At 33.9% G+C, this 25,888-nt stretch overlaps 1 protein-coding gene across 1 annotated transcript; it reads left to right on the plus strand.

The window, feature by feature from the left end:
* The first annotated feature begins 1,124 nt into the window (after positions 1-1,124).
* On the plus strand, positions 1,125-25,888 carry LOC136037059 (zinc finger E-box-binding homeobox 1-like). The gene is made up of 2 exons (XM_065719494.1): positions 1,125-1,249; positions 21,450-25,888. Exon 2 carries the CDS (start codon positions 21,484-21,486, stop codon positions 23,275-23,277), a length of 1,794 nt encoding a protein of 597 aa, XP_065575566.1. The 5' UTR covers positions 1,125-1,249; positions 21,450-21,483; the 3' UTR covers positions 23,278-25,888.

Raw genomic sequence — 25,888 nt, forward strand, 5'->3', positions numbered from 1 at the left:
TGAAAAGATTACGCCACTAAGGCTAGAAATAAGTGAAGATGAAAGTTGACGTTGGGTAACAAAATGATTGATCAGATGGGCAGCTTCACTTACCTTGGTAGTATTATCAGTAAAAACGGTTGGAGAAGTGAAGATGTCAGAAGTAGAATAGTCAAGGCTCAGGGTGTTCTTTTACAATTAAAAAAAAGTTTGGAAGAATAGGAAAATAAGTCTGCAAACCAAGATTAGAATATTGGAAGATACAGTAATGACGGTTGTCAATTATTGCTCTGAAGCATGGGCAGTCCGAAAAGTGGACGAAAATTAGGCTGTACGAAAAATGTGGTTCAATCCTGCTTTCCAGGGCTATAATGAAAGAAAGGTTGAGATGTTTAGGGCACGTTCTGTGATTGAAGGATGGTAGATTGCCGAAGATTGTCCTTTTTGGCCAATTGTCTAGGGCTAAACGGAAAGTAAGTTGTCCTCGTCTGGGGCGGGAGGATGTTATAAAGAAAGATTTAAAGCAAGAGGGAACTTCCTGGGAGAATTTAAAGAGGGAGAATTTGAATAGATTGGTATGGAGAAGGACTGTGCGTAGCTGTTTTGGCATCAGGTGGCTTGATGGGTGGCTTGGTGAGCTGTTAGTGGTAACAGTAGTAGTAGTTAGGTTAGGTATTTAATATAATGTGTTCTGGACTGCTTGCCTTCAACAATTCTCTGTTGTAGTTTCCATAATTTTGTTACTAAAGCAATATATTTTCATCATATTTTGGTTTATGTCATTATGATTAATCTAACTTCACTTCTTGATTGTAGTCACCCCAACACAGAAGTACCAAGATTAGATGTATAACATGTTATCATCAATGCAAAAATAACAGGTATGATTTAAACTAAAAAAAGTTTCAAGGGATAACACATAATGTCAAAACCCAATGAACAAACTTAATTTATTATTTTTTAACTTGAATTTACTCCCAATAGCTTACCTAGTAATTCTAGTCCATATAAATGTAGTGCGTGGGCACAGGAGCTATAGTACACGTTGATGAGACGCTTGTAACCCCACACAAAATGTACAAGTGAGGATCAAAGAAATCTTGGAGCAAAAATGTCCAGAGATTGCAACTTCCTACGCAGTACTGAATTTCAGTTTAGCTCTATGTTGAGAGTTGCCAATTCTTAAGAACGTCAATTATATCCACTTTAGCAACTACTTATGCAGTTGAAATTACTTTTTCCTGCCTGTGCTTAATATAATTTTACTGAGGTAGGTCTGCTAGGTTGTTTTCATGCTGAGTATTTTTTAATGATCGGAACAACAATGTAATTATGGCATTGTTTTAAGTAGCTATGCAACGAAATCCATAAAAAAAACTTGTTTAATATGTGTGTGCACTCTCTTTGTAAAAGAGCGGACTGAACTAATTAGCCATGGTTTAGTGGTTCTGACAGAATTTTCCACATATATTTATGCTATACTTTTATTTCTATTTTTTTGAGTGCAGTATATCAGTGTCTGCTAGTAGACACTACTATGTGTCTACACATAGTATTCATAATTATTAGAATATATTAATTTATTATTTAATTATTAATTTATAATTAATAATTTTTAATATTATTATTATTAAATTAATAATAAATTAATATTAATATTATTATTATTAATTTTAATATTAATAATTAATATTATTAATTTATAATTTATTAATTTATTATTAGAATACATCATAATTTATTAGAATATATTAGTATTCTAATAAAAGAATGGACTGGAGTAAACTACTTGGCAAAAAATGAAATGTCGATATAATCAGTAGCAACAACAAATAACAAAACAAATAGCAATTCAAAAGGTGTTTTGTGACATTTTGTAAAAAAGAAAAAAATATTTACAATCCACTCTCCAAAAATGAGAAAGTTCTGTTTATTGGTCCAACCAATTTTTTGCATCGTGTTCTGTTTTGAAACGTTGAAAAGTTTCTTTTTTTTAAATCCTTTATATCCTATTTTCTTACTCACAGAAACAGTTGGAACTTTAGATTTTAGTATAAAGATAAATTTAAAGTAGGTAGGACACCCACTAGGACCTTTGTTGCGAAAATAAATGGCCCTTAATAACATGTCAGTAAACCCAAAACGTATTTTTATATCAATTCTAGTGAGAAAAAAAATTTACAGAGTACTTTGTATATTATTTTTATTTTGAATGACCCACATACAATTTGTGCTCTAAAAAAACAAACAAAAAAGAAGTGTTCTTTTTCAGCAGTAAGCTACTTCTGTATTTTGTTTTTATTTTTTTATTTTCTTATAAAAATTATTACGTTTTTTATACCACATCTGATAGGAGGTAGATAGACTAAACGTTTCCTCAAACTGAAAGTTTCTGTAGATACATTGACGATTTGTAAACACGCGGCTGTAGTGGGTGTGTTCATGTGTTTTTGTTTTTTGTACTCATCCACAATATCGTGCTATCTCTTAGCAAAATCGAGCTTATCTAGAAATTACTAGAATAAAAAAAAACACAAAAAAACATAAAATATATTGAGAGAAAACGTAGGAACAGCAACTTTAACAAAGAAAGCGAAAACTGGAGGAATATATATTTTGGAGAAATTGAATCAGATGAAAAATGAAGCAGGGCAAGTGATGCCAATTGGGGGTGGGTATTATCTCCCTTTAGGTTTTAAAAATTACCTTTTTTTCAGTTATTTTCTTCGACGAATATACTTTTCCGGTATGCTTGTTGGGAAAATTCACCTAGATTTTTCAAGACATTATCCCCTGACATTTCAATGAATCGATGTCTCTTTCTCCTCAAGGACTGACGTCCTTTACGTAAAAGCTGAAAATCTTACACTGTTTTTTACTGTTGTGACTTCCAGTTGATCCATGTTGTGTTTTTTTTGGAGTGGGGGCGGGGGAAACAAGTCTCATGGACAAGCATGTCTTCAGACCTTCACACTGGTGGCTACGATACTACGCGCTTTTGCGTAGCAGCACGTAAGTGACGTAAAAAGACGTTTCATCTACAGTGTTACGCTTTGAAAATCACTCATAACAATTTTTTTCCACTAAAGCATGTCGTATTGAATGTGACTGCTTATATGTCGTCGACACACTTTTGGATATGCACGTATACGTAAAAATTCCTTTGGACTAAGACCCCAACCCCAATTTAATGATCCTAGCTTCTCTCCACGATTCTTTCCCTTCCAGAAAAAAAATGTGTTTTCTTGCCTAACTCTTGACCATCGTTCTTTAAAATAGATTTTATGAAGGCCCAGTTCAAACCAGGAACTCCCATCTCTTTGGTGACTTAAATGATAGAAATTCCACACCTTTTAAGGAAGAATCTCCAGTAAGCAAGGCATACGGAAAATTAGTCTATGAAAATGATTTATTAGTTTGTAATTTTTGATATTTCTTTCAAAACTTTGCGGTAGATTTTAGCCTTTAATTCGTCATCCCCGAAGAAAACGTTGTATAATAAACATAAAAAAAATCATCTATTGAAATCAAGGTCAGGCAGGTTTATACCTCTTATAGGAGATTTTTATCTTAGAGGTTCTTAGCTAAAGGTTCCTTTTATCATGGTTTTAGCAGTAGCTGCAACCTAGTAAAGAGCGAACCACAGCCCAATCATACCGAAAGTTGAAAAACACGTTTTAAAAAAAAAAACTGCCTAGTGAAGAAAAATCGCCATCTGACGCTGAATCAGGAATGACAACTATTGTTTCGGCCAATCTCAAAAGTAAATATTTATTGCGAAAGCAAAGTTATGGTGATTTCGAATAAGAGCTTGAAACCCCTTGAAAATGGTGTCAGATCGAAATAAAAAAGTACACCATTGGAATCAGCATGGTCGAAAAGCTTTCGTAGGACAATTACAGTCCTCCACCCTGAACACGAAGGAAAATGACTTTTTTACATGGGTAGCACTGGCATGTCTCCTTTTCTTTGCTTTTTTTCCCACTCGGGATTGCGAATGACTTGGCTCGGACGGAAATTTAATTTGCTAGTGTCTTTTTTAAGTGACCAAAATTGGAGACATTTAGCCCCCCTCCTTAAAAGGCCCCCTCCTTCCAAAGTCATCCAATCAAAATTTTGAAATAGCCATTTTGTTCAACGTAGTTGAAAGGTTTTGTGGATGACATGATTGTCCAATCGCTGGGGAAAGGGCTCTACCTTGTATCGGTATCAGATGTATCGGTATGATGCGTATCGATATGGGCGTATTGGTATTACAGGTATCTTAAACAGATTTAATAAGCTCATATAAAAGACATTGCTCATATCTACGTTCTTCCTATGAATTCCACCATCAACAAATTCCAAACTGCATTAAAAGCGGCACTTTCGACGTCATGGTTCAAGCGAAAAATCTGGGGCTAGTGGGCTACCAGAACTTTTTAGAGTGACGTTTAGTGGCTCATTTGAAAGCTATTGGTGACATCTACGTGATTTTCATCAATTGTACCATCCGTATGATATCAGACAGTTCGCGGTAGCGAACTGTAAGTAAGGAGTGACTCGGTTCAATAGGAACCGAAACTTTCAAAAACGGAATTTTAATATCAGTAGATTATAAAATGATTCCAAACATATAAGATTCATCAAGTTTATTGTTACCCATCAAAAGTTGTTATCTGGAGAAAATTTACCCGATTTTCAAATAGGAGGAAACACTCCTTAAAATTGAAGGAATCTAGGTAAAAATCACCATTAGTTTCAGCATACCAGAGAATCCTACTGTAGAAGTTTCGAGCTTTTTTCTGCCAAAAAATGTGGAATTTTGCTATTTTTTTTTTTCCAAAAGACAGATCACAGATGTGTGTGTTTTTTTTTTCTTCCAGGGGTGATTGTATCGAAATAAGTTTCCTAGAAGATATGGAGAGGGTGCAGTTGAATGCAAATTAAAAGGTCTAGTGCCCTTTTTAAGTGACGAACAAGATTGGAGGTCAACTGGGCCCCCTCCCACGCCCAGTTTCCCCAAAAATTATCTTATCGAAATTAGTAGATAGCCTTTTAGTTCAGTATAGTTAAAAGATGAGATAATTTTGTATTTAGGTGTAAAATGATCCCCCAAAGTCCGTAGGGAGAGGCCTGTAATCTATGAACTCTGCTCATTGTTGACGCATAGTATTTGTTATTGGGAAGTATACAGACATTTATTTTTGGGGGGCTTGTGCTTGGGGTGGATTTCTGTATGGAGAGTCTTCCTTGGGGATGGAAACTTCGGGGGGGGGAGGTGAAGCGAATATTCCAGGAGATATATTATGCTGGGCGATTACTTTGTGAAACTCCTTGTATTTCTATTATATTCTCTCTGCCAAATTTTCCATTTGGAGACAATGCGAAAAATTTCCGCGTATTTTGATTTTCAGGAAATAATTCCCACAGAAAGGGATATTTCTGGAGTGATTGTAGAAACCGATTAGAGATTAAAGTCTTATTCAAATGAAAAAATGCCTGGGAGATTTTTTCAGGCTAAATCGTCCGAAGCAATTTCACAGGGAGAAGGATTCTCAGCAAGAATGGAACTCTCTGGAGGGAATTTGACGGGAGGGGGTGAACTTTATGCTGGATCAAATTTCCCTCGAGAAATTATCCGTGGCAGGAGGGTATATTTTACAGAGGATGAGCCAGAATTACTGGCATTATTTGAAAAACGAGAAGAAACTGTTCAATATATGAAGGGTTGCCTCTCTTCAATACCTTGCTCTTTACGCTAAAGTTTGACTGTTTGTACCATTTTTTTTAGAGCGTCTACTGAAATAAGGGGGCCGTTTAATTAGAATAGGAGCTTTTTTAAAAATGGTAACAACTTTCGCGTAAAGAGCAAGGTATTGAGGAAGGGGCAGCCCTTTATATATGGAACGAGTCTGACAAAATTAATACGTAATTTTTTTTTCTAATTTTTCATGTACGGTCAGCCTAATTCGAACTTGCTTTAGTTGAAAAACCTCAGAAATTAATTATAAAAAACAAGTTTTTTAAAACTAAAATTAGGGAGTAACATTAAAACTTAAAACGAAAAGAAATTATTTTGCATATGAAAGGGACTGTCCCCTCTTCAACGCCTCGCTCTTTACATTTAAGTTTAACTCGTTGTCACAACTCTGCTTTTTGAAACCATTAAAAACTTTAGCGTAAAGAGCGAGGCATTGAGGAGGGGACAGTCCCTCTCATATACGGAATAATTTCTATTCGTAATGAAATTCTGAAGTTACTCCTTACTTTCAATTGAAAAAAAACTTGTATCTTTACTTAATAGCACTAAAATAGCACTTCTTAAGTCGAAAAGCTTGGAAGCATAGAACGATATTATCGTTGCAATAATTATGGTCCGAAGCCCTTAAGTGCAGGTTTACAATAACACCCCCGTGTGTTCATCCTCCAAGCCCCCTCAATAAGCTAGGTAATTAAGGTACGCACACTAAGATATAAAATTAGATTATTACAGGCGTGGTTCTGTCAGTAGTGCAGTGAGATTCCAATTAGAGTATCATGTGTAGGATCCATGCTTGTTTTTTTTTCAAACATGGTTTTGTCCCTTCTATATGATTATTTTCGGATAATTTCACTTTTTTTGTAAGTACGATGCAATCATTTTTAAAAGTATGTCCCGAGAAGGCATCTTGCTAAGCATTTTGATTCAAATGGAATAGAGGTCATCTAGTTCATGGTTTGCAACGATATTCTAAGTAGATCACTAAATCCATACCCAAACAAGGGTGTAATTTTTTCAAAATCCTGTGGGTGAGGGGTCAAAGATGGAGCCAATTTTCCCAAATCAAGTGAAAATGAGAGAGTCAACAGAAAAACGAGTCACAGTAATGAAAAAGGTAAAAATGTGCAAAAGAAAACTGACCAGTTTCAATGGATCCTTGAATTATGCAGGCTTATCTTAGTTTTGACAACATTTTTGAACAAACTAAATTTCAGCCTGGGGTGGGGCAAACTGGGGTCTGGTGAGGCATAGCCATGTGGTTTTGGAACCACTCAGTTTATATTAAAAGAAGGGTTACTTATTGTTATACTTACTTATTCCAATTATATACTTGACAATTTCACCCTAATATTCTCTCCATACGCAAGTTTGTGCATCCAAAGACGAAGAGAGAAAAATGAAAACAGTTCTGTAGGAGTATTCGGGCAATTCTTCCCCAAATTTTTGGAATGAAAACAAACTTAGTTTATAATACCATAAATCTTACCTACACAAGAAATGATTTATTTATTTCTGAGTAATTCTCTATTATCCATTTCTCTATTCTAATATCTCCATTTCTGGGTATTTCTCTATTTAGGGACAAGTCAATACTGTATTTGTTTGTTAGTAATTAGTGCAGTTATTATTACACATGAAAGTTCGTATAATTATAGAAAACACAAAGAAAACAGCTTAATAAGGAGTATTTTCGATAAAAAATATGCCGCCAGCTTTTGCTTGCATTGCAAGAGTACCCATGAGCTGATATATGAAGCCAATATAATCAGAAATGTTTCCCCTGAAGGGAATGCTGGGAATTTTTGTATTTTCCCCGTGAAAGGACACATTTTTTGTGGTTTATTATCATTTATTTTCTTTCCCAGGAAATATTATATTTATCTAGTTGTCACTTTGAAAAAGATTTAAGTTTTTAAAGTTATGAAGCATAAAAATGTCAAATACATTGTTTTTTGGTATTCAAACAATGTATTCAAATTGTTTTATCTGATTTTCTTAATCTTAGTTTTAATGTTTTACTTTGAACAAACTACTTTGATAATGTGTTACTTTTATAAACACTGAGTCTAAAGGCATTAAATATGTTGGTATTTGACAACTAAGATCAAAACTATCGATATTGTAAAAAAATATCCGTCCAACGCTTCAGCATTGCTCAACAGAACTGAATGCTGAGAGTTTATATCTCAGTTTTTGTAAGTAGACTATTGTTTTATGTATTTTTTGCAATTACTCACTTTTTCATTTTTATATATTTTTACTTTAATTGACATACTTTTTCCACTGCCTTTAGAAAAATGTTAGTTTTTAAGCTTCATGAAATAAAGAAAAAATACAAATTGAATAAAGCAATTTTTTCAACTGATAGCCACATTAAAACTTAAAGCGAACAGAAATTACGTCTATGAGGGGGATTGCCACCTCCTCAACACTTCACTCTTCACGCAATTGTTTTTCGGCGCTTTAAAAAAAATTACTTATTGTTCTAGTTAGACGATCTTTGTGTTTCAGAAGTCGTTTTAAGGAATTTGGATAAAATTCAAACTTTAGTGTAAAGAGCGAGGTGCTGAGGAGGCGGCAACACCGCTCATATACGTAATAATTTCTGTTCGTTTTAAGCTATAATGTTGCTCCTTACTTTCAGTTGAAAAAACTCGTTTTTGTTGAATTTCTGACCATTTTCTTAAGTAAGGCCAGGATACCTGGCTCTAATTCCACGGAAAAATCCCTTCCCCATAGAAATATCCTCTGGACAATTCAATTGTTGTGAACATTTACCCCGGACAATTACCCTTAACATGTCCACGCGTAAAATTGAATTGGTAAAGAGAAAGCAAGACATATAAAGAAAGAATCGTATAAAAATTCCGGCAAATTCACCCAGTGTAAAATGTCTCCTGAAAAGTTCACCTCCTGGAAACTTCTCTCTCCATGGAAAATTCCCCCTGCCGAAAATTTGTCCTCCCCTCCCACCCGAAAAATATATGCATACTTCCCAATAAAAAATAAAACAATGGGCAAATTTTATAACTTAAAAACCTTTCTCCAGGGGCTTTGGGGATACGGGATCATTTTATGTCCAGAGACATATTTATTGAGCCTTTCAACTATGCTGAAAAAAGCTATCTCAAAATTCTGATCGGACGATTTTGGGAAAATTGATTTTGGCGTTGGAGGGGGTCTAGCTGCCCTCTAGTGATTTTTGTCCCTTAAAAGGACACTAGAACTAGCATGAACCATCTCCCGAAATTCTAGGCCTACAGCGTCGATACGATCACCCCTGGGGAAAAACAAATAAACACGCATCCGTGATCTTACTTCTAGCAAAAATTACAAAATTCCACATTTTTGCAAATACGAGTTTGAAACCTATACAGTAGGGTTCTTTGATACGATGAATCTGATGATGTATTTCTCAATAAATTCTATGACTTCTATGGGATTTTCCCCCCTTTTTCGAAAATAGATAAAAAAAAAGCCGAACTTCACAGTAAAGCTTAGGGAGCAAAAGAGCAGACAGCCCCCTTCATATAACGAATATTCTGTTCAAATAGACTCCAAATATGTTCCTTGCTTTCAGTTGAAAAGCTCTTTTTTTATTTAATTTCTGATTGCTTTCCAAATCATAACCAGGCCTGACCAAGATATTATTTAAGGTATCAGTCCCTTTAATTCCTGGATAATTGTTTTTAAAATGTGAAGATCAATAATTGTACGTTGATTAGTACCGTCTTACGTTAACATTTGCAATTTCATTTTTGGATAAAATTCGAATATACTAAAAAAATTGGCGATGAATAGTAATTTCGGTGAAAAGTTCTTGTAAATGAAACTACTACAGAATTTCGATTGGATGAAAAGGAGTATTATTCTTTGTATGGATGGAAATTCTGTGAGACTTTTGATCTTCTATATAACTGAACCATCACAACCTCTACAATAGTATTTTCTTATCGGTAAATACATTACATAGATTCGTTTTAATTACGTTTAAATACATAGATTCGTTTAAATACATTTAAATACATACATATTGTTTAAATACATTCGTTAAATACTTCAGATAAATATATTTATCTGAAGCCTCAGGAAGAGTTACCAGTCTGTCCATTAAAATATACTTTTGTAGGAATCTATCCTACCCCCACCTACACAATGACTCACCTCCCTTCATTTTAGCTGATACGCAATGTTATTAACATTAATAACATTAATTACCTAATTAATAACCTAATGTTATTACAAATAAAGCGAATCAACTTGGTTGAATCTAGTATTGCCACCGTTTACTTCTTTTGCAACTGGGATGCCTTAAATATAATTATTGATACTTCTAAATCAATTAGCTCCTCAGAATTTTTAATTGATTGCAAACTCGTCCTCTTCGGGGTTAAGTCGTAGTTTGGTGCCCTATACCACCTAAACTGTCACCCAGCACCACTGTTGCTTTGGCGTCTGTCCCCCCTGGAAAATATAGAAAATAACTAGTTGAACAGATAACTATAACCTTGAACAGATAACTAGTTATTGAAGTAGATAATTGAAAAGCTATTGAAGGAAAAATTACAGAACTCTGGGATAATTGGATTATTCATCTATAAAATCTCAAAGCAATCTTTCTCCAATTAGTGCGTTTTATTTTTTTATGTTTTTAACTTTCTTTCCCCTGAAAATGGATTCTGATATGGATCCTTCAAGGTTCTCCATAATACTCTTTTTTGCTTTAAAGTTTTTATTGCACCTTTCGACTTGGACAACTCAAATGCAACTAATTACAGTACATTCTAAGACTTCACAAATCAGCTGTTAATCGAACTTCGTGGCTGGCTTTCGTCAGAAAGTCCAAAATGTGCCTTACGTTCAACATGGTAGATATTTGTCACTGACAGCCAATGGAAACATCTGTTTGACAGAGACTGGTTTCTATTGGTTATCAGTGATAAACTCAATTGCAATTGATTACAATGAGTTACATTTAACGTCGGGGTGACCTTCACATTTTAAGGCGAAACTTGAATCTTTTCGGTTAAAATTCAAACTGATTAATCCCACTATGTAAATGCTTAGGGGAATCCTAGGAGATATTTACAAAGAAATTGGCATGGGTTGGCATCTTGACATTCATCTTACTTTCGTTTTTTTATAATTCTTGTCATTGCTGGAAATGTAAGATTTCCTGGTCTTTCAACACAAATTTACATTCTTTTATCCAGAATTTAAAACTTAGAAAATGCTAACTACTAATTTTTTTAAACAAAAAAAACACAATAAGCAACTTAATCATACTAAAGAAGATTAATTTTGCACAAACTATTCCAAGATCACGGGGGTGGGGGCTTGGATCGAATGCTCATTCCCCCTTATAAATGTGCGTATCTTCTGATCAAAACTTCGCTCATTTACTTTCTGTAAAGAAATTTCTTCGTTAGAGTCCACTTTGACGATTTTTTTTTGTGCTTTGAAACTCAAGTCCAATTTAGACCAGTCTTTCACAGGTTTAAACTATGGTTTCGTGATGTTTAGGTCTAAGAGAACCTCAGGGACTTATGACTTATGAAGTATTTCAGCTTCAGCATGCCGATGTTTCTTTTGCTCATCTTATAAACGCGTGCTTGCGCACTGTCAATACGCATGTGCATGCATGGTGTTTATTTAGAAACTTTGCCATCTGCCACGTTTAAATGAAATTTAGTATGAAATGGGCTTTGACTGGATGAAAGCGATCGCATGACATCACTTTCAACTAATAATAACAATGATTTATTGAAGTCCATTATACAAAAACATAAGGGGGTAAAGAGGAAAAGAAAACACTATATCTATCTTCTATATATATGTATATATATATATATATATATATATATATATATATATATATATATATATATATATATATATATATATATATATATATATATATATATATACAAATGTACTGTTTGTCTGTTACACTATTTACAATGAAAAGAAAGGGAAAAAAACTAAAAAAAAAACTAAAGAAAACAACAACAAATAACAACAAAAGTGGGTCAATAAATGCGCGCGATGTTAGTTTTTTCCGAGGAAGAAAAGGGAGAAGGAGTCTGAGCTGGGACTACCTCCAAGGAGTTGGGCTGAGGTTTACAGTACTGGATGAATAGCTGCTGAGCTTTTCTTAAGATGGTTCAAAAAATTTGTAGCATTCTCTATGACATCGAAGGACTTTTCGGTTCTTCTCATATTAAACCCATACCGATTCCACCCACACCAAGAACCTAGAAGTCATAGACTACCCAAGATACAATGATGTTTCTCTGCTGTGTTTACTCCCGCACTGTTTTCACAATTACAACCGCTTGATGTGTCTTTTATGAAGCCTTTGAGCCTCCACTGTGCTGAAGAGCTTCGGAAGTGGCTCCGTTGCAACCCAGGGGAAGTTGTAACGCTGTTTCAAATTTCAACGCTCTTCGGATCAGCGTTTATCCAAAGCGCCTCTATTAATACTGCAATTAACGGGTTTAAAGCAACAGGAATTTGACCACTTAACCCAGTCTTATTCTCTGATTCAGATTTCCTACCCACTGACACTATTGACATCCAACAAGGTGGACCTTCAACCCAAAAAGCGACTGAGGAACCTCCAGTGACAGAGAAAGAACAAGTGAGAAAATCATCGTCTAGATCAGCTGTTGATAAAGAAGATCCCTCACTTGTAGTGTTATGAATGAAGATGTTACAGTTTCTAGCCTTACTGTTGGTTGTAATGGCACCCCAGTCAAAAAGTTTCAATTAAACACGGATGACAAAGGCTGCTCAAGGATGACAACTGACATGAAGGACTCCGCAATTGCATTTATTGTTTCATTTGAAAATTGCAGCGTCAGAAGAAAAGCAAAAAGAACGAATCAAAGGAGCAGGAAGACTGCTGTTATATCTGATTCGCCGTACAAAAAAAGTTAGAGGATGCTATAAACTACTACTGCTACTAATAATAATAACTCAGTGAAGCACCAAGCCGCCTGAGGCCAACACAGCTATGCAAGCTCCTCTTCCAACCTAATCTATTCAAGGCCTCCCTCTTTACATCCTCCCAGAAAGTTCCCGTTTCCTTTAAATCGTTATTTATGACATCCTACCAACCCAGACGAGGACGACCTGCTTTCTGTGTAGCCCCAGACAGTTGGCCAAAAAGGACAATCTTCGGCAATCTGTCACCCTTCATCCGCGGAACGTGGCTTAGCCATCTCAACCTTTCTTTCATTATAGCCCTAGAAAGCGGGATTGAACCACATTTTTCGTACAACCTACTGTTTGAAATATGGTCAATCAGCCGGGTCAATCAGTAGGCAATTTCTGTGGAAAACATCTAGTAAATTTTCGTCTGCTTTTCGGAGCGCCCATGCTTCAGAGCCATATTTGACCACTGTTATCACTGTAGCTTCCAATATTCTAATCTTGGTTTGCAGACTTATCTTTCTATTCTTGCAAACTTTTTTTAACTGTGAAAAAACACCCTGAGCCTTAGCTATTCTACTTTTAACATCTTCACTGCTTCCACCATTTTTACTAATAATACTACCAAGGTAACTGAAGCTCCCCACCTGATGAATCTTTTCGTTAACCAACGTCACCTTTCAATCTTCACTTATTCCTAGCCTTAGTGACTTAGTCTTCTTAACATTAATTTTCAAACCTATTCTAGCACCCTGAACTCGCAAAACCTCTAGAAATTCATTCATTTTGCTGACACTTTCATCTAATATGCTTAAATCATCAGCATAAGCTAACTACAGGAGCGTTTTTCCTTCCCATTTGATTCCGTGGTCTCCAATTGCGAGACGATGAGACTATACTTGAATGTAAATTTGTAATTCAGAGTCATATTAATTTGACGAAAAAGTATATTTAAACTAGTTTTTTTGCCTTGAGCAAAATAAATGAAAAGCCAAACAACAATTTTACTTTTATTAATCAGATTAATTAATTAATTTAATTAATCATAATCAGATTAATTTGATAAAAAACATGTTTAAAATAGTTTTGTTCCCTTAATGAAAATGTGTAAAAGAAAAATAATACTTTTACTTATTCAGATGTGCTGTTTTAACTACCACCCCGTTATTCCCCGTATTTGGTACAGAACGGGTACTTGACCTTTTTTAAATTTTAATTAAATAAAAAAAAATTGTTCACTTTTTATAATTGAAGTGTGAAACATTTTTTACAACAATATGATGTACTTTTATGAAATTTTGTATCTTTTTATATTAACTCTTTCCACTTAATAAAAATTATTTTAAACTTAGTACTCCGTTCAACCCTATGTTCCCCTAAGTGGCTTTCACACGACATACGTAGCTTTTATCCCTAAAGGATAAAGCTTCTTTGTTCCAACTATATTTTATATATATTTATTTATATATTTTATGCTTAAACAAGTCATTTTATACTAATTTAAGGTAAAAATCCATAAAACCTTCGTAATCATCGTCTAAAGGTATAATAAGCAAACTAATCAAAAATTAGAAACCTGCAATGGAGATACATACTTAAGCTCTAATGAAGCTTGAAAGGCTTTTTTGAAATTAGTTTATTAATTAGTTTAATTTTTTATTAATTAGTTTATTAAGTAATTAGTTTATTTTCAAAGCTTATTAATTGTTCACCCATGATTTTTATTCTGTTGCCACTAAACATACTTTTCTATTACTGAAGAAAAACTTACCTAGGGTAAAAGTCTAGGTAAAGCTCGAGTTTACTTGGAACTGCCCAGGTCACGGATAAAAGTTGCTCCGTATACTTATATCACGTAACTTAAATTCTTAATATGTGCTATTGTTGAAGGCTAAGCAACGTAGTGTGAAAGTGCAATCAGTTAAGGTGGCAAAGGTGGCAGTTATGAGCTATTGACCCACCCTCATAGATTTTGGAAATACTCCTCAAAAATTGCTGGAGTTTTTTTCCAGTCGAAACCATGCATTTTTCACGTTTTTTAGATTTAATTTTTTAGCTGTTTGCTTTGATAAAATTTTGTAGGTGATGTGAATATTCATAAAAATTCAAAAATATTGGAACCGCTATCTGTCACAGAAAGGCTGCAAAAATCTCCAACATTTTTAAAAACCGCATTTTAAATGCTCAAAATTAAGAATATTGAAGTACGTATCTTGAATAGTCAATAAATATCTAGGCACATGTTTGGAATTTAAGAAATTAATTAAACAAACTTTTCCATAGTTACAAAAACCATAACTTATTTCACTCTATTTATCTCCAAACTCTCATTTCAAAATTTGGCTGAGTTCTCGTCTTCGCTAGCTGGTCATTATCGAGGCCAGTATTAGAATTATGGGATTTTTACATACGCCGTGAGAAAAGATTAGGTCATAATTTCCCTTTTTCACAAAAGCTGTTTTCGTGACCAGGGCCGTAATATTTGAAAAAACTAGCATGCAAATGCAATTTGCGTTGCAGTAGGTTTGTTTTCTCCCTCTTTCTCATTTGTACTTATCTTTCATCTCCTTTATATATTTTTATTTTAAGTTTCTCTTTTTTTCTTGTTTTTACGTTCTGCAATTTGAGCTGTTGGAGAAAACACGAATAACTTGATTTAGCGTTTGAATTTTAATTGAACAGCAAAAAAAAAAAAAAAAAAAAAAATGGCGAAATGGATGAGACTGGTCCACCATTTTTTAATTTTATCTTTATCACTAGTCCCAGAGGTAGTGCTCGTATTCTTAAGGATACGAGAGAAAGCAGTCAAATAAATACTTAGTCATGTACAAGCCTTAATTGAAATTTCTACTTTTCACAAAAGCTGTTTTTCGTGACCAAGATTGTTTTCCCCCCTCAAGCACCGATTTTCTATATCCACTCTAAATGTGTGTTATAATGTCACAATGAAAGGCATTTTAAGCATACAGACCTGCCTAAAATTTGAAGTAAAAATTTTCTCAACCGCCTAATTGCTTATGTTTTCTCATTTGAGCACGAGTGTGGTATTTATTATCTTCGAATTTTGAATAATTTTGTTAACTTATGTTAACCAGAAAGAAAGAGTTAAAAATAATATCCACATCTTTTAAGTAAACTCCAACTGTATATAACAAAGGTGTGGTAGGATAAATGTTGGCAGCTACTGATATATACTACCAAATATACTTTCTCTAGTTGGTCACGAATTTACTGTTTGTCTTTGTAATCTATAACGAAAACATGCTTAAAACGTCGTGCGATGTAATATAAATTAATGGGACTTTCCCAGAAGCTTAACGTGTGAAGAAGAATTTAAGGGTGTTGTCGTACCCATTTCAAGACCAAGGAGGAGGGGAAGTTAATGACACAAGACTCCTTTAATACTAAATGCATTTTGAATTCTGTAGGGGGGGGATATGTCTGGTGATAACCTCCCTTTTGCATACGTGCCGTTTCCTCGTCTATGCTTTTGAAAGATTGTAGCAATACGGATTTTCCTAGAAAAATCATGAAATAAATCTCAGTAAAATATTTTATTTAAAAAATTTGTTTGATCGATGTGCCTTTTGAGTAAGTTTGTTTGCTTTTTGTTTGTTTAATATTCTATTTGCTTGATGACGGCTGCTGATAGCCGAAATATTCGAATAGATTGTAAAACTTTGTTATTCACTGTCTTAACAAATTTCTCATTATATTCTTTTTTTATGTGATAGAAAGGCAGTGTGGTCTTCGTCACTATTTGAGTACCAATACTCGTCACTTCTGATGCATACATTGTTGCAAAAAGTAGATGATATTTTAGTTCTGACTTCCTCATTAGTTTCAATGCCACTAGATGGAAGTTGATATTCGTCTTCTCCATTTAAGTTTCTGAAAAGAAACTGAAAAAAGTCAAGTCCATTCCATCTATTACATTTTATCAATCATAGATAATAAGACGTTCAAAAAATTCTTTTTCACGTTATTGCGGGAATGCAGCTATGGTAATTCAAGAAGATTTATGTAACATTTTCCCCGTACCTTTCACGGATTTATAATCCGTTCCTTACACTAAATAAGTCATATGGATTGGACCAGCCCGATTGTCTGTCTCATTGCCTGCCTAATTGCCTGTTTTATTTTCAAAACGTAGAAAATTTTCTCCTTGTTTAAAAAAAATGTATTATAGCCGTATATTCCCTTTTTTCTCGCATAAAAATGACTGGGCTTTCAGTTTTTCACTGTCATAACTGTTTTTGCGTACCTTAAACGCTAAGGATCGCCCATCTCGTCTATGGTTTTTTTTAAATTTGTGTGGCCACAATGTGGCCAAACCGTTCGGATTTGATTGGACCGTCTTGCTATAACTGGTATAGCTTTGATAAGAGATCCAAATAAAGGACAGAAAACTAAAAGTCAATACCTACTCTCCCGAAAATCTTAGAAAAACCATTTAACTTATCCAGTTTCATGCCAGAAACAGAGATATTCAGATTCAATGAAACTTATGCCATTTAGTTTTTTTTTTTTTTTTTTTTTTTTATTGAACGGAACAAATTTTTTTTAGTTTAGGAAAGGGGAGTCCCTAAAAATATTCTAGTATACTTGCTTAGAAAACATTAAAAATCAGCTCAAAAGAATTTTCTTTGAGCAATTTGACAACTTTGGAGGTTTCCTGCTGTGCTTACTGTCTGGATTGAAATTTTTGCGACAGATGCACATTATTATTACTATATTATACATTATTATTATTATTATTATTATTATTATTATTTTTATGCTGTGTGTATATTGATTTTTGCGACAGGATGCACATTATTATTATTATATTATACATTATTATTATTATTATTACTATTATTATTATTATTATTATTATTATTATTATTATTATTATTATTATTATTATTATTATTACTATTATTACTATTATTATTTTTATACTGTGTGTATATTGATTAGACTTTGCTTAACACTTTACTTAACAATTAGTAAGAAATTATATGTTTCCCTTGCTTTCAAAAAGCCCATCGTTAGCTTTTCGAACTGTGGACATATCTAAGGTACCCTATCAACTTTTACCGAAACTGCTTCGTAAGCTCCCTGTGGTGCTAGGAAAATTTGCTAATGGATTTTTTGTCTTTTTGACAGTCTGCCGACGCTGAGACTCGCAAAATGATATTTTTTTTTATAGAAGATCCTTAAAGACCAGATGAAAAATTACCGGTCAAAATAATACAATCAAAAGTCCTAAAAGGTATTTTCAGTCCCCCCCCCACTTTCTTTTTTTAATTTTTCCTCGTTTTCCATTTCCTTTTAGCTTCCACGCCAAAAGATTATACCTGACATTTTCACATTCCTAAGATAATTGTTTGCTAAGCTGTGCTCAAAGAGAGGCAATGAGCAAGGTATTGTAAGTTCAGTTACACTGTGAACCTCCTCATGTACATTGTCTTGTTGATCATTCTTTTAAGAGCAGCTTGTCAAACGATTTTTGTGAGTATGTCAGTAACGATTTTACGACATTACGAGGCGTCACATTAACAACAAATTGTATTGTATAACATAGCGTCTTTTGAATTGCCATAGACAAAAATAAACTTGATCATTTTAAAGAATCTTTTAGAATCATTTCATCTATTGTCCAGACAGGCCTTGAGAAACTGCACCTCTAGGAATTCCATCTACCCACGTATTTGGACGAATCTTCTACTTTTGTTTGGTACTGGCTATTAAAACCATTATTAAAAGCCAGCGTGACACCTGTCAAGCTGTGTTGCCAGGTTGAATTATTTCCCGCCAATTGGGCTTTTGAAGTTTCAGCTTCGCGGTACAGGTGCACAAAAACCAGTGAGGCGGGTTTTGGGCTACAGTGTTTCAAATTTCACTACTTTTGGGCATAAATTTAATTCGCTGGACCCCCCCCCCAAAAAAAAAATGTGTTTTTATATCTGTGTCATCATTTACCTTCTTTGAAATCTTGGACCACAATATAATTATAATTTGTCATGGATTGTGTGTTCTCCCTTCTTATTTCTCATTTGTGGGTACCCCCCCCCCAATCTTCATCACCATTCCTTGAAAATAGAAGTATGTAGACCGTTTACTGTCTCAATAAAGATAATAAATACGCATAATTGTCACACTTTTTTGTGAGTAATCACTTTTGGCCTCAGAGCGGGAAGTTAACGAAAAAAACTACGAAACTTCGCATTCTGAATGATATCGTGTCACAGCGAAACAAGCTACGCAGGCAGGGCGAATTTTGTTAGTTTTGAAAAAAAATCAATAAAGAAGAAGGGTCTTTCAGTCAGAGAGAAATTAACGTAAGGTAATATAGATTAATTGTATCTTTACACAGAGCTGTTCATAGGGTTGATGGTGTCCGGGGAAAAACCATTTACAACACTTCTAACGCGACACAAATATAAGCAAAAAAGCTGAATCAAAGTTAAAAATTTGATCAGAGTGGGTAATCCCTTAGCCATAGCGATCCCGTTCCTCAGCTGCGGCGTCGAGGGATCCTGACCTTGCTGCCCCCTCCCCAGGAACTGCTCTAACTTTACGTATATATATATATATATATATATATATATATATATATATATATATATATATATATATATATATATATATATATCATGCTGTACGAAATGTCTGCTGCGATTCTTTTATTCCTTTTACTCTGAAGTTAGCTAGCAGATATGACATGTTAAACTTGATTTTAGAAAAGACCAGTTTTTCTTTCAAAATCCACCAGCTAACCAAAACTCGATTAACTAATAGCCAAAAGTAAAAAAAAAACTCAATGCCAGAAATAAAAAGCCGCTTTTTTCATGTGTTTGTGTATATGAGTGTGTGTGTGTGTCCGTTCTTATGTGGTAAACACTTAATGTGAAACTGTGTTTCAAGTGGACATTTTTTTTAAATCCGCCCGCTGGCCGAAATCTTATTTAAAAGCTTAGTCATATGTAAAAACACTATATTTAAGACAAAATAAATTTAGATGGCGTTAAACTACGTAGATAATAAACAGAGCAGCAAAAGAGAGAAAGAGAGAGAGAGAGAGAGAGAGGGGGGGGGAGAGAGAGAGAGAGAGAGAGAGAGAGAGAGAAATAAGTGATGTTAACGATGGACATGGGAAATAAAGCAGATATGATATTAATGAAGTTGAAAAACCAACCATTTCCGACAGTTCTTTCTTCTAACTAGCAAGGCGTGTTGTTAATGGTATTTTCGCGTAAGCGAACATTGAAATCCCGTTTCATTATCAAAAAATATTTTTAATAGCAATATTGGTGGTATATAAAACTGCTTGATAATGTTTCCAAAGATATTTGACCATTTTAGCGATCATAATAGTTTTGTTAGGGATAAATAATCTAGTTTTGCTGGGTTCTAAAACTCAAAGGATTGTGTTACCATTAAAATCTGAAGATTTTTACAATTTTAGTCCATTCAGACATATTTGAAAAGTAATGAGAAAAACTGATCGGTACGAGGGGAAGTAAAATTTGTCTTAGAAAGCACAGATAACATTCACTTGTACGCGCCAAATCTCTAACCCAAGTGTATTTGCCAAGTATCCTCCTCTTTCGTCTTAGTTTTATGCAAAGTATTACGCATGTTGGACAAAAACTGAAGGCTCTAGATAAGAATCACCAAATCTCAAACTTCCGCATGTTTAACGGTTCCCCATGCTTTTTACTTTCAAAATTCTTATTTTTGCTTGACGACCCGCGAAAAACCGATCGACACCACCAGGAAACGAGAAAAATTCTTAGCCCAAAAACGGATCGGTATTCCACACACAGTGCCCATCAGTTTTTTGAGTCTTTCTCCATGCGTCTGAACGCGCCATAATTGTCAATCTTTTCTCAGATTCATTTTTTTCTTTCTTTAGCCCTCCACAACATATACAAAATCGTACTGAAGAACCAGCATTTTGAATACTCTTGATTTTCAGATTGAGTTTCTTTTCTCCGTCTGTCAACTCAAGCATTCAAATCAGAAAATGATAGAACTGTCAGATAATTAAGATATCATTGACAACTAACTAAAAGGCCTGATTTGTAGTACTTGTGCATGAGCAAAAAAATAAACACATTTTTCTATTATTAGACAGCATCTTCATTCTTGTTAGTTTTTATTTTTCCAATGTGAAAATAAATCAGACAAGCTTATCATGGTTGCAATGGTAGCTGTAACCTAATAAAAAAGGAACCACGGCAAACTGATAATTAAAAAACGGGTTTAAAAAAAACTGGATAGTGAGAAAAAATTGTCATTTTTAGCTTATTCTGTAATCGTCACTATTATCTCGACTAGTCCTGGTAGTAAAATGTTATTTTTTAAAACAAATCTACAATAAATCTTTTATTCAGGGAGCTATTATAACTATCATATGGAATTGTTGGAATAAGAAGACCCAACTTTAGTATTATTTTTCCACCTAGTCCAGATGATAGTTTGTCTCAATGTAAAAATACGTCGACATTTCAACTATTCCTCGTGAAAACGGTGATGTGACATTCTATTTTAAACAGTTACTACTAACTCAAAATATATACCCTTCCTATCTTGAAAAAAAAGGAGGAAGGGGAGGGAACGATTAGGAATAGGTGGGGCCTATGTAACTTTCGTCATTTCTAGTTTTGCTTAAGCATAGTCGATTGATACTGCATTGTCATTGTTTCAGAAATTTTATATACCTTTTCGTTTATCAAGGCTGAGTAATTGTCATAGGTGGCTACTGAAAACGAAAGAATTGCTTTTAAATTACTTTTATTTTCAGGGAGTCACTACGATCATCATATGGAAGCATTTCAATGACTACCCTTGACTTTGAGCTTGATTGGTTTTTCCCCATTAGTCCTGATGATGGCTATGGGAGCCGAACCCAGTCAGTGGGAAGCCAAGATGGTGATATTCTGAATGACCAGTTTATCAACCTTTTTCCGTCTGTTGCTGACGACATAAAGAAGAATGAATCTCTAGTGTCTCTAAGTGATCTTGACCTTTACTGTAAGACTGAAATTGCTGGGAAAAATATTAGTGTTTCCCAGATTCGAAATGAAATTGGGAATAAAAAAGAAGAGTGGATAAGCAAGTACTTAAGTAAACCAAAGCTGGCAGAAATCCAGGATGGTTATAAAAATGATCAAATTCTAAAAAATTCTGCAGTGAATATAAAACATGTGAAAGTTAAAAGTGGTGAAAAAAGTGGATATAACATAAAAAGTACGTCTTGTAATAGTGCTAATGAAATAGAAAATGTCAAGGATGGACTAAGAATTCAAAAAACTGGAACAGAGCCATGTCAAACAAGCTTTTGTGTCACGCAGCAGCACATAGCACGATTACTGGCTGAAGATACATCGAAAGATTTTCAAACCGAGCAATTAGTGAGCGATATTTCATCTAATCCGAGAAAACCGAGTTCAGAGATTGTAGAGATTTCATCTATATATCAACCAGATAATATCAAGATCAAAAATGATTCAAAGACAGAATTTCCTTTTTTACGGCGGCTATTAACAAAGGATCGAAAACTACAAAATTCTAGCAGGAAACCAGGTGGCAAAGTTATTATAGAGAGACGGGAAGAACCCCTGTTTGTCTCCGTACCTTCAAAAACCTCTGCACCAGACAAAAAGGATCAGGCAGATATTACAAGGAAAATTCGTGATTCTGGAAGAAAACGAGCCAAAAAAACTAAGATGTCAAGAAATAAAAATAATATTTCGGAGCTACAGGAAACTTGCACAACATTAGCAATGCTACCCCACCCTACTTTAGAAATTCATCAAAACAACTGCGAATCAACAACCATACTTTCTACAGCTGAAATGGGTGTGCAACGCTCTGAAATTAACGTTTTAAATCCTCCACAGGATAATAACTTAGACTTGTTATTTGATATACCGACTCTTGTGGGGCTTCGAACTGTGGCATCTGAGACTGATTCAACTTATACAAATTTGTTACCTGTATCCGAAGCAGTAAACACGGATTTTCCATACTCTGTAGCTATGAGTGAACCATCTCTAGAGCAGTTTCTCACTGATCTTCTGGAAGAAACAGACGCAACTAAGCCCCACCAAGTTGGGGGTGAAATCAATGATCTACAGCCGGATTCATTGAGTGATCTTTTATTTCTCGACACTGTCTTTCAGTCTAATTCGTCAGTGGTTAGTGCTAATAGTGATACAACTGTGCCATCAGATAGTTACATGGATTCACCAAATATATATTCAGATGTTAGTTCCGACAGTGTTAACAATAGTTATGACAGCAATAATAATTCTGCTTATCCTACGCAGAATCAGTCAACAAATAGCAAAAACGCTTTAGATGCTGTGGAAATTCGAAGCAAATCAAATCACACATGTCGCATCTGTGGGAAGGTTTTTAAGGACAAATATTCAGTCACTGTTCATGTGCGTGTGCACAGCGGAGAAAAACCGTTTCCCTGTTCATTGTGCAGTAAACCTTTCCGACAAAAAGCGCATCTAGCCAAACACTTTTTAACGCACACAAATCCAAATGGAAGAAAGCGAAAAAGAGAATTAAAACTGCTGGAAGAAGATAAGACTCTAAAAAAAAAGAAAAAAATATCGTGAGAATATATCTTTAATCTATTTTCTGGAAATGTCTGTGATTAATGAAAAAGGCCAGTGTAAAATGAGTTAAATTACAAATTGCATAGTTTTATATTATTTTTTAAGACGAAGCCAATTAGGCCTTTTAATTTACCCATTTCTTAAATTGTGCAACTTGTCACAGAATAGTATTTAATTCTTCTTCCTTAAAAGCTCTATCGTAGATAATACCAACAGATTGTCCGCTCACAAGTTTCTGCAAGTTTTTACACTCACAAAATTTTACGCTAACAATTTCTTCAGGAAAGACTAAATCAGGCTATGCACGTTCACGGAATTTTTGGCTGGAGGGAGAGAGTGTAGCTGAGGTCAAATTCAAGAAAAAATTCAAATTGGGGAGATCGTATTTTGAAGTTTGGGGTAGTCCCTCCATTCTGTATAGATGTTTGAATTCAAGACTATTGTGAAATAATATAATTGGTTTCATGACACTAATTTGTTCTTGATTTAGGGAAAACTGTTTTTGCATAAAGTAATGATAAATATTAATTATCGATTTCTCTTTTCTGGGAAACTTTAAGTTTGTTTTGAGAGGGATATTGTTTTCTCTAGAGAAACTGTTGCCTTCAGCTTAAGTTTCTGTAGTGGCATTTGTAAATACTGCACCAAAAACAATATTCGAAAAAAAACATTGACAAAAAGTAAAACTTAAAGTTTTTAAAATAGCCTTTACCAAGAAATAGTTTCTCATGCAAAGCTCAATTTGTAAATCTCACATTAAATTTAAATATAATCTAAAACGTAAAAAAATTAATAGCCTAACATATTATATCTTCCATGGCATTGAGTGATCTTCAAACAACTGATAAAATACTATTTGATTTTACGGTATCAGACTAATCGTCTACAATTTAAAGTTATTTTATCATCCAATTTCGGAAAAATGGTCAGTCATAATTATATCATCTTTTTTTCATTTTTAAAATCTTCAAATAAAATCTTGTTACCTGTAATGGGACGGTGGAATTGATGTCTGATTCGTAATGCGGGACCTGGAGTTCGAACTCAGCTGCAGCAACCTGTCGAAGGGTCCAAAATTTGATTCGTCTGATGATATTATCCATATTAATAAAAACTAAAAGAAGAATAATAATAAATGAAAAGTAGGACAAAAAAAGACGCGAAAATGATTATGAATTTGATTCCTGTGATGACATTAAGTGTGTTATTATTCCCCAGATTATTACTATTAATCTAAAGAAGAAGAAGAAGTAAAATCTTCAATAAAATGAAATTGATAATCTGAGAAGATTTTCAAGGTTAATAAACATAACAAGAAGAAAAAAGTAAAATCTTGGATAATAAATGAAGTTGGTGGACATTTCGACTAGATCTAGATTGATCCAGATATCCACATTAATAAATACAAGAAGAAGTAAAATCTTAAATATAAACAAAATTGATGGATTTTCTGAGCAGATTATCGAGATTATCCAAGTTAATCCAAACAAGAAGAAGAAGTAAAGTCTTGGATGATAAATGAAATAGGTGGATAATCCGACAAGATTATCCAGACTAACCAAAACAAGAAGAAGAAGACGTAAAATACTGTCATAATTATAGAGTCTTTGTCGCTAGTCGAATACTAAACACATAGCAACACAATATCTCATATATTTTAAGGGGAGTTAATTTATCTTCAAATACCTGAAACATTTTCTTGGTGTTGTGTTATATCTTTTTTTTATGTAATCTAGCAATTGTTTGTGCTTTCTCCTAATTTTGTTTAATTGGTTACCATATTTTTGTGAAAATAATTTGTCATTTAGCTTATAGTATTTTTGCAGTATTGTTATCTGTCCAATTATGCACATATAAAACCTGTGATAAAAATATATTTTTACTAAATGTTTTACACTTTAAACCATAGAGTAACTGTATAAGAATGGGATCTTCTCTTTTTTTCTTTTTTTTTTGATGTTAGTAGTACCCCAAGTAGCAAATGAGACTAATTGGGGTTGCAGCGGCAGCTGCAACCTAATAAAGAACGAACCTATACTCATAACCGGCTAATCCAATCATTTTTACCTGCATTACATTTAAGGGGAGGAGCTAAACAACAAAGCAGCCAAACAAGTAAAGGGCATGACCATTTTCCTTGGTCCTTAGACCTAATATAGTGAACTCACCAGGTAAAGACATTAATTTTTAACTAACAGAAATTGAGCAAGCTCTTTTTTCTTGTATATGGTTACTCTATGCTTTAAAATAGCATCACAGAGGAGCAGAAAGATCAATTGTAAGAAATTTTTTGGTTTAAAAGCTCTTCGATTCTTCGACTGATTTAAAATTTTACACAGATAATGCAATTAGATTCTAAAAGTTGAAGCTATTTGAACCTGCTTGAATGTTAAAATTGTTTGGTTTGACTTCCTTTTTTGTCATAAATTTCACAAATAAAATGTCTTGTTTGTAACAAAAGCAGCGACAATGAATTTAAGGAAAACTTTTTGCTAGTACGTAGCAAACAGATCTCTCTGATTCTCTGTAATAGAACACTGCCTAAATATTATCTTAAATTCTATTTTTTTAATATGTATATCTTATTTTATTAAAAATTTTCTGGCTTTTC

This window comes from Artemia franciscana, chromosome 16, assembly GCF_032884065.1.
Source record: "Artemia franciscana chromosome 16, ASM3288406v1, whole genome shotgun sequence".
In the NCBI taxonomy this organism is placed as follows: Eukaryota; Metazoa; Arthropoda; class Branchiopoda; order Anostraca; family Artemiidae; genus Artemia; species Artemia franciscana.

What these genes read in the sequence shown, in the direction of transcription:
- LOC136037059 (XM_065719494.1), top strand. Translation starts at nt 21,484, where the DNA reads ATGACTACCCTTGACTTTGAGCTTGATTGGTTTTTCCCCATTAGTCCT.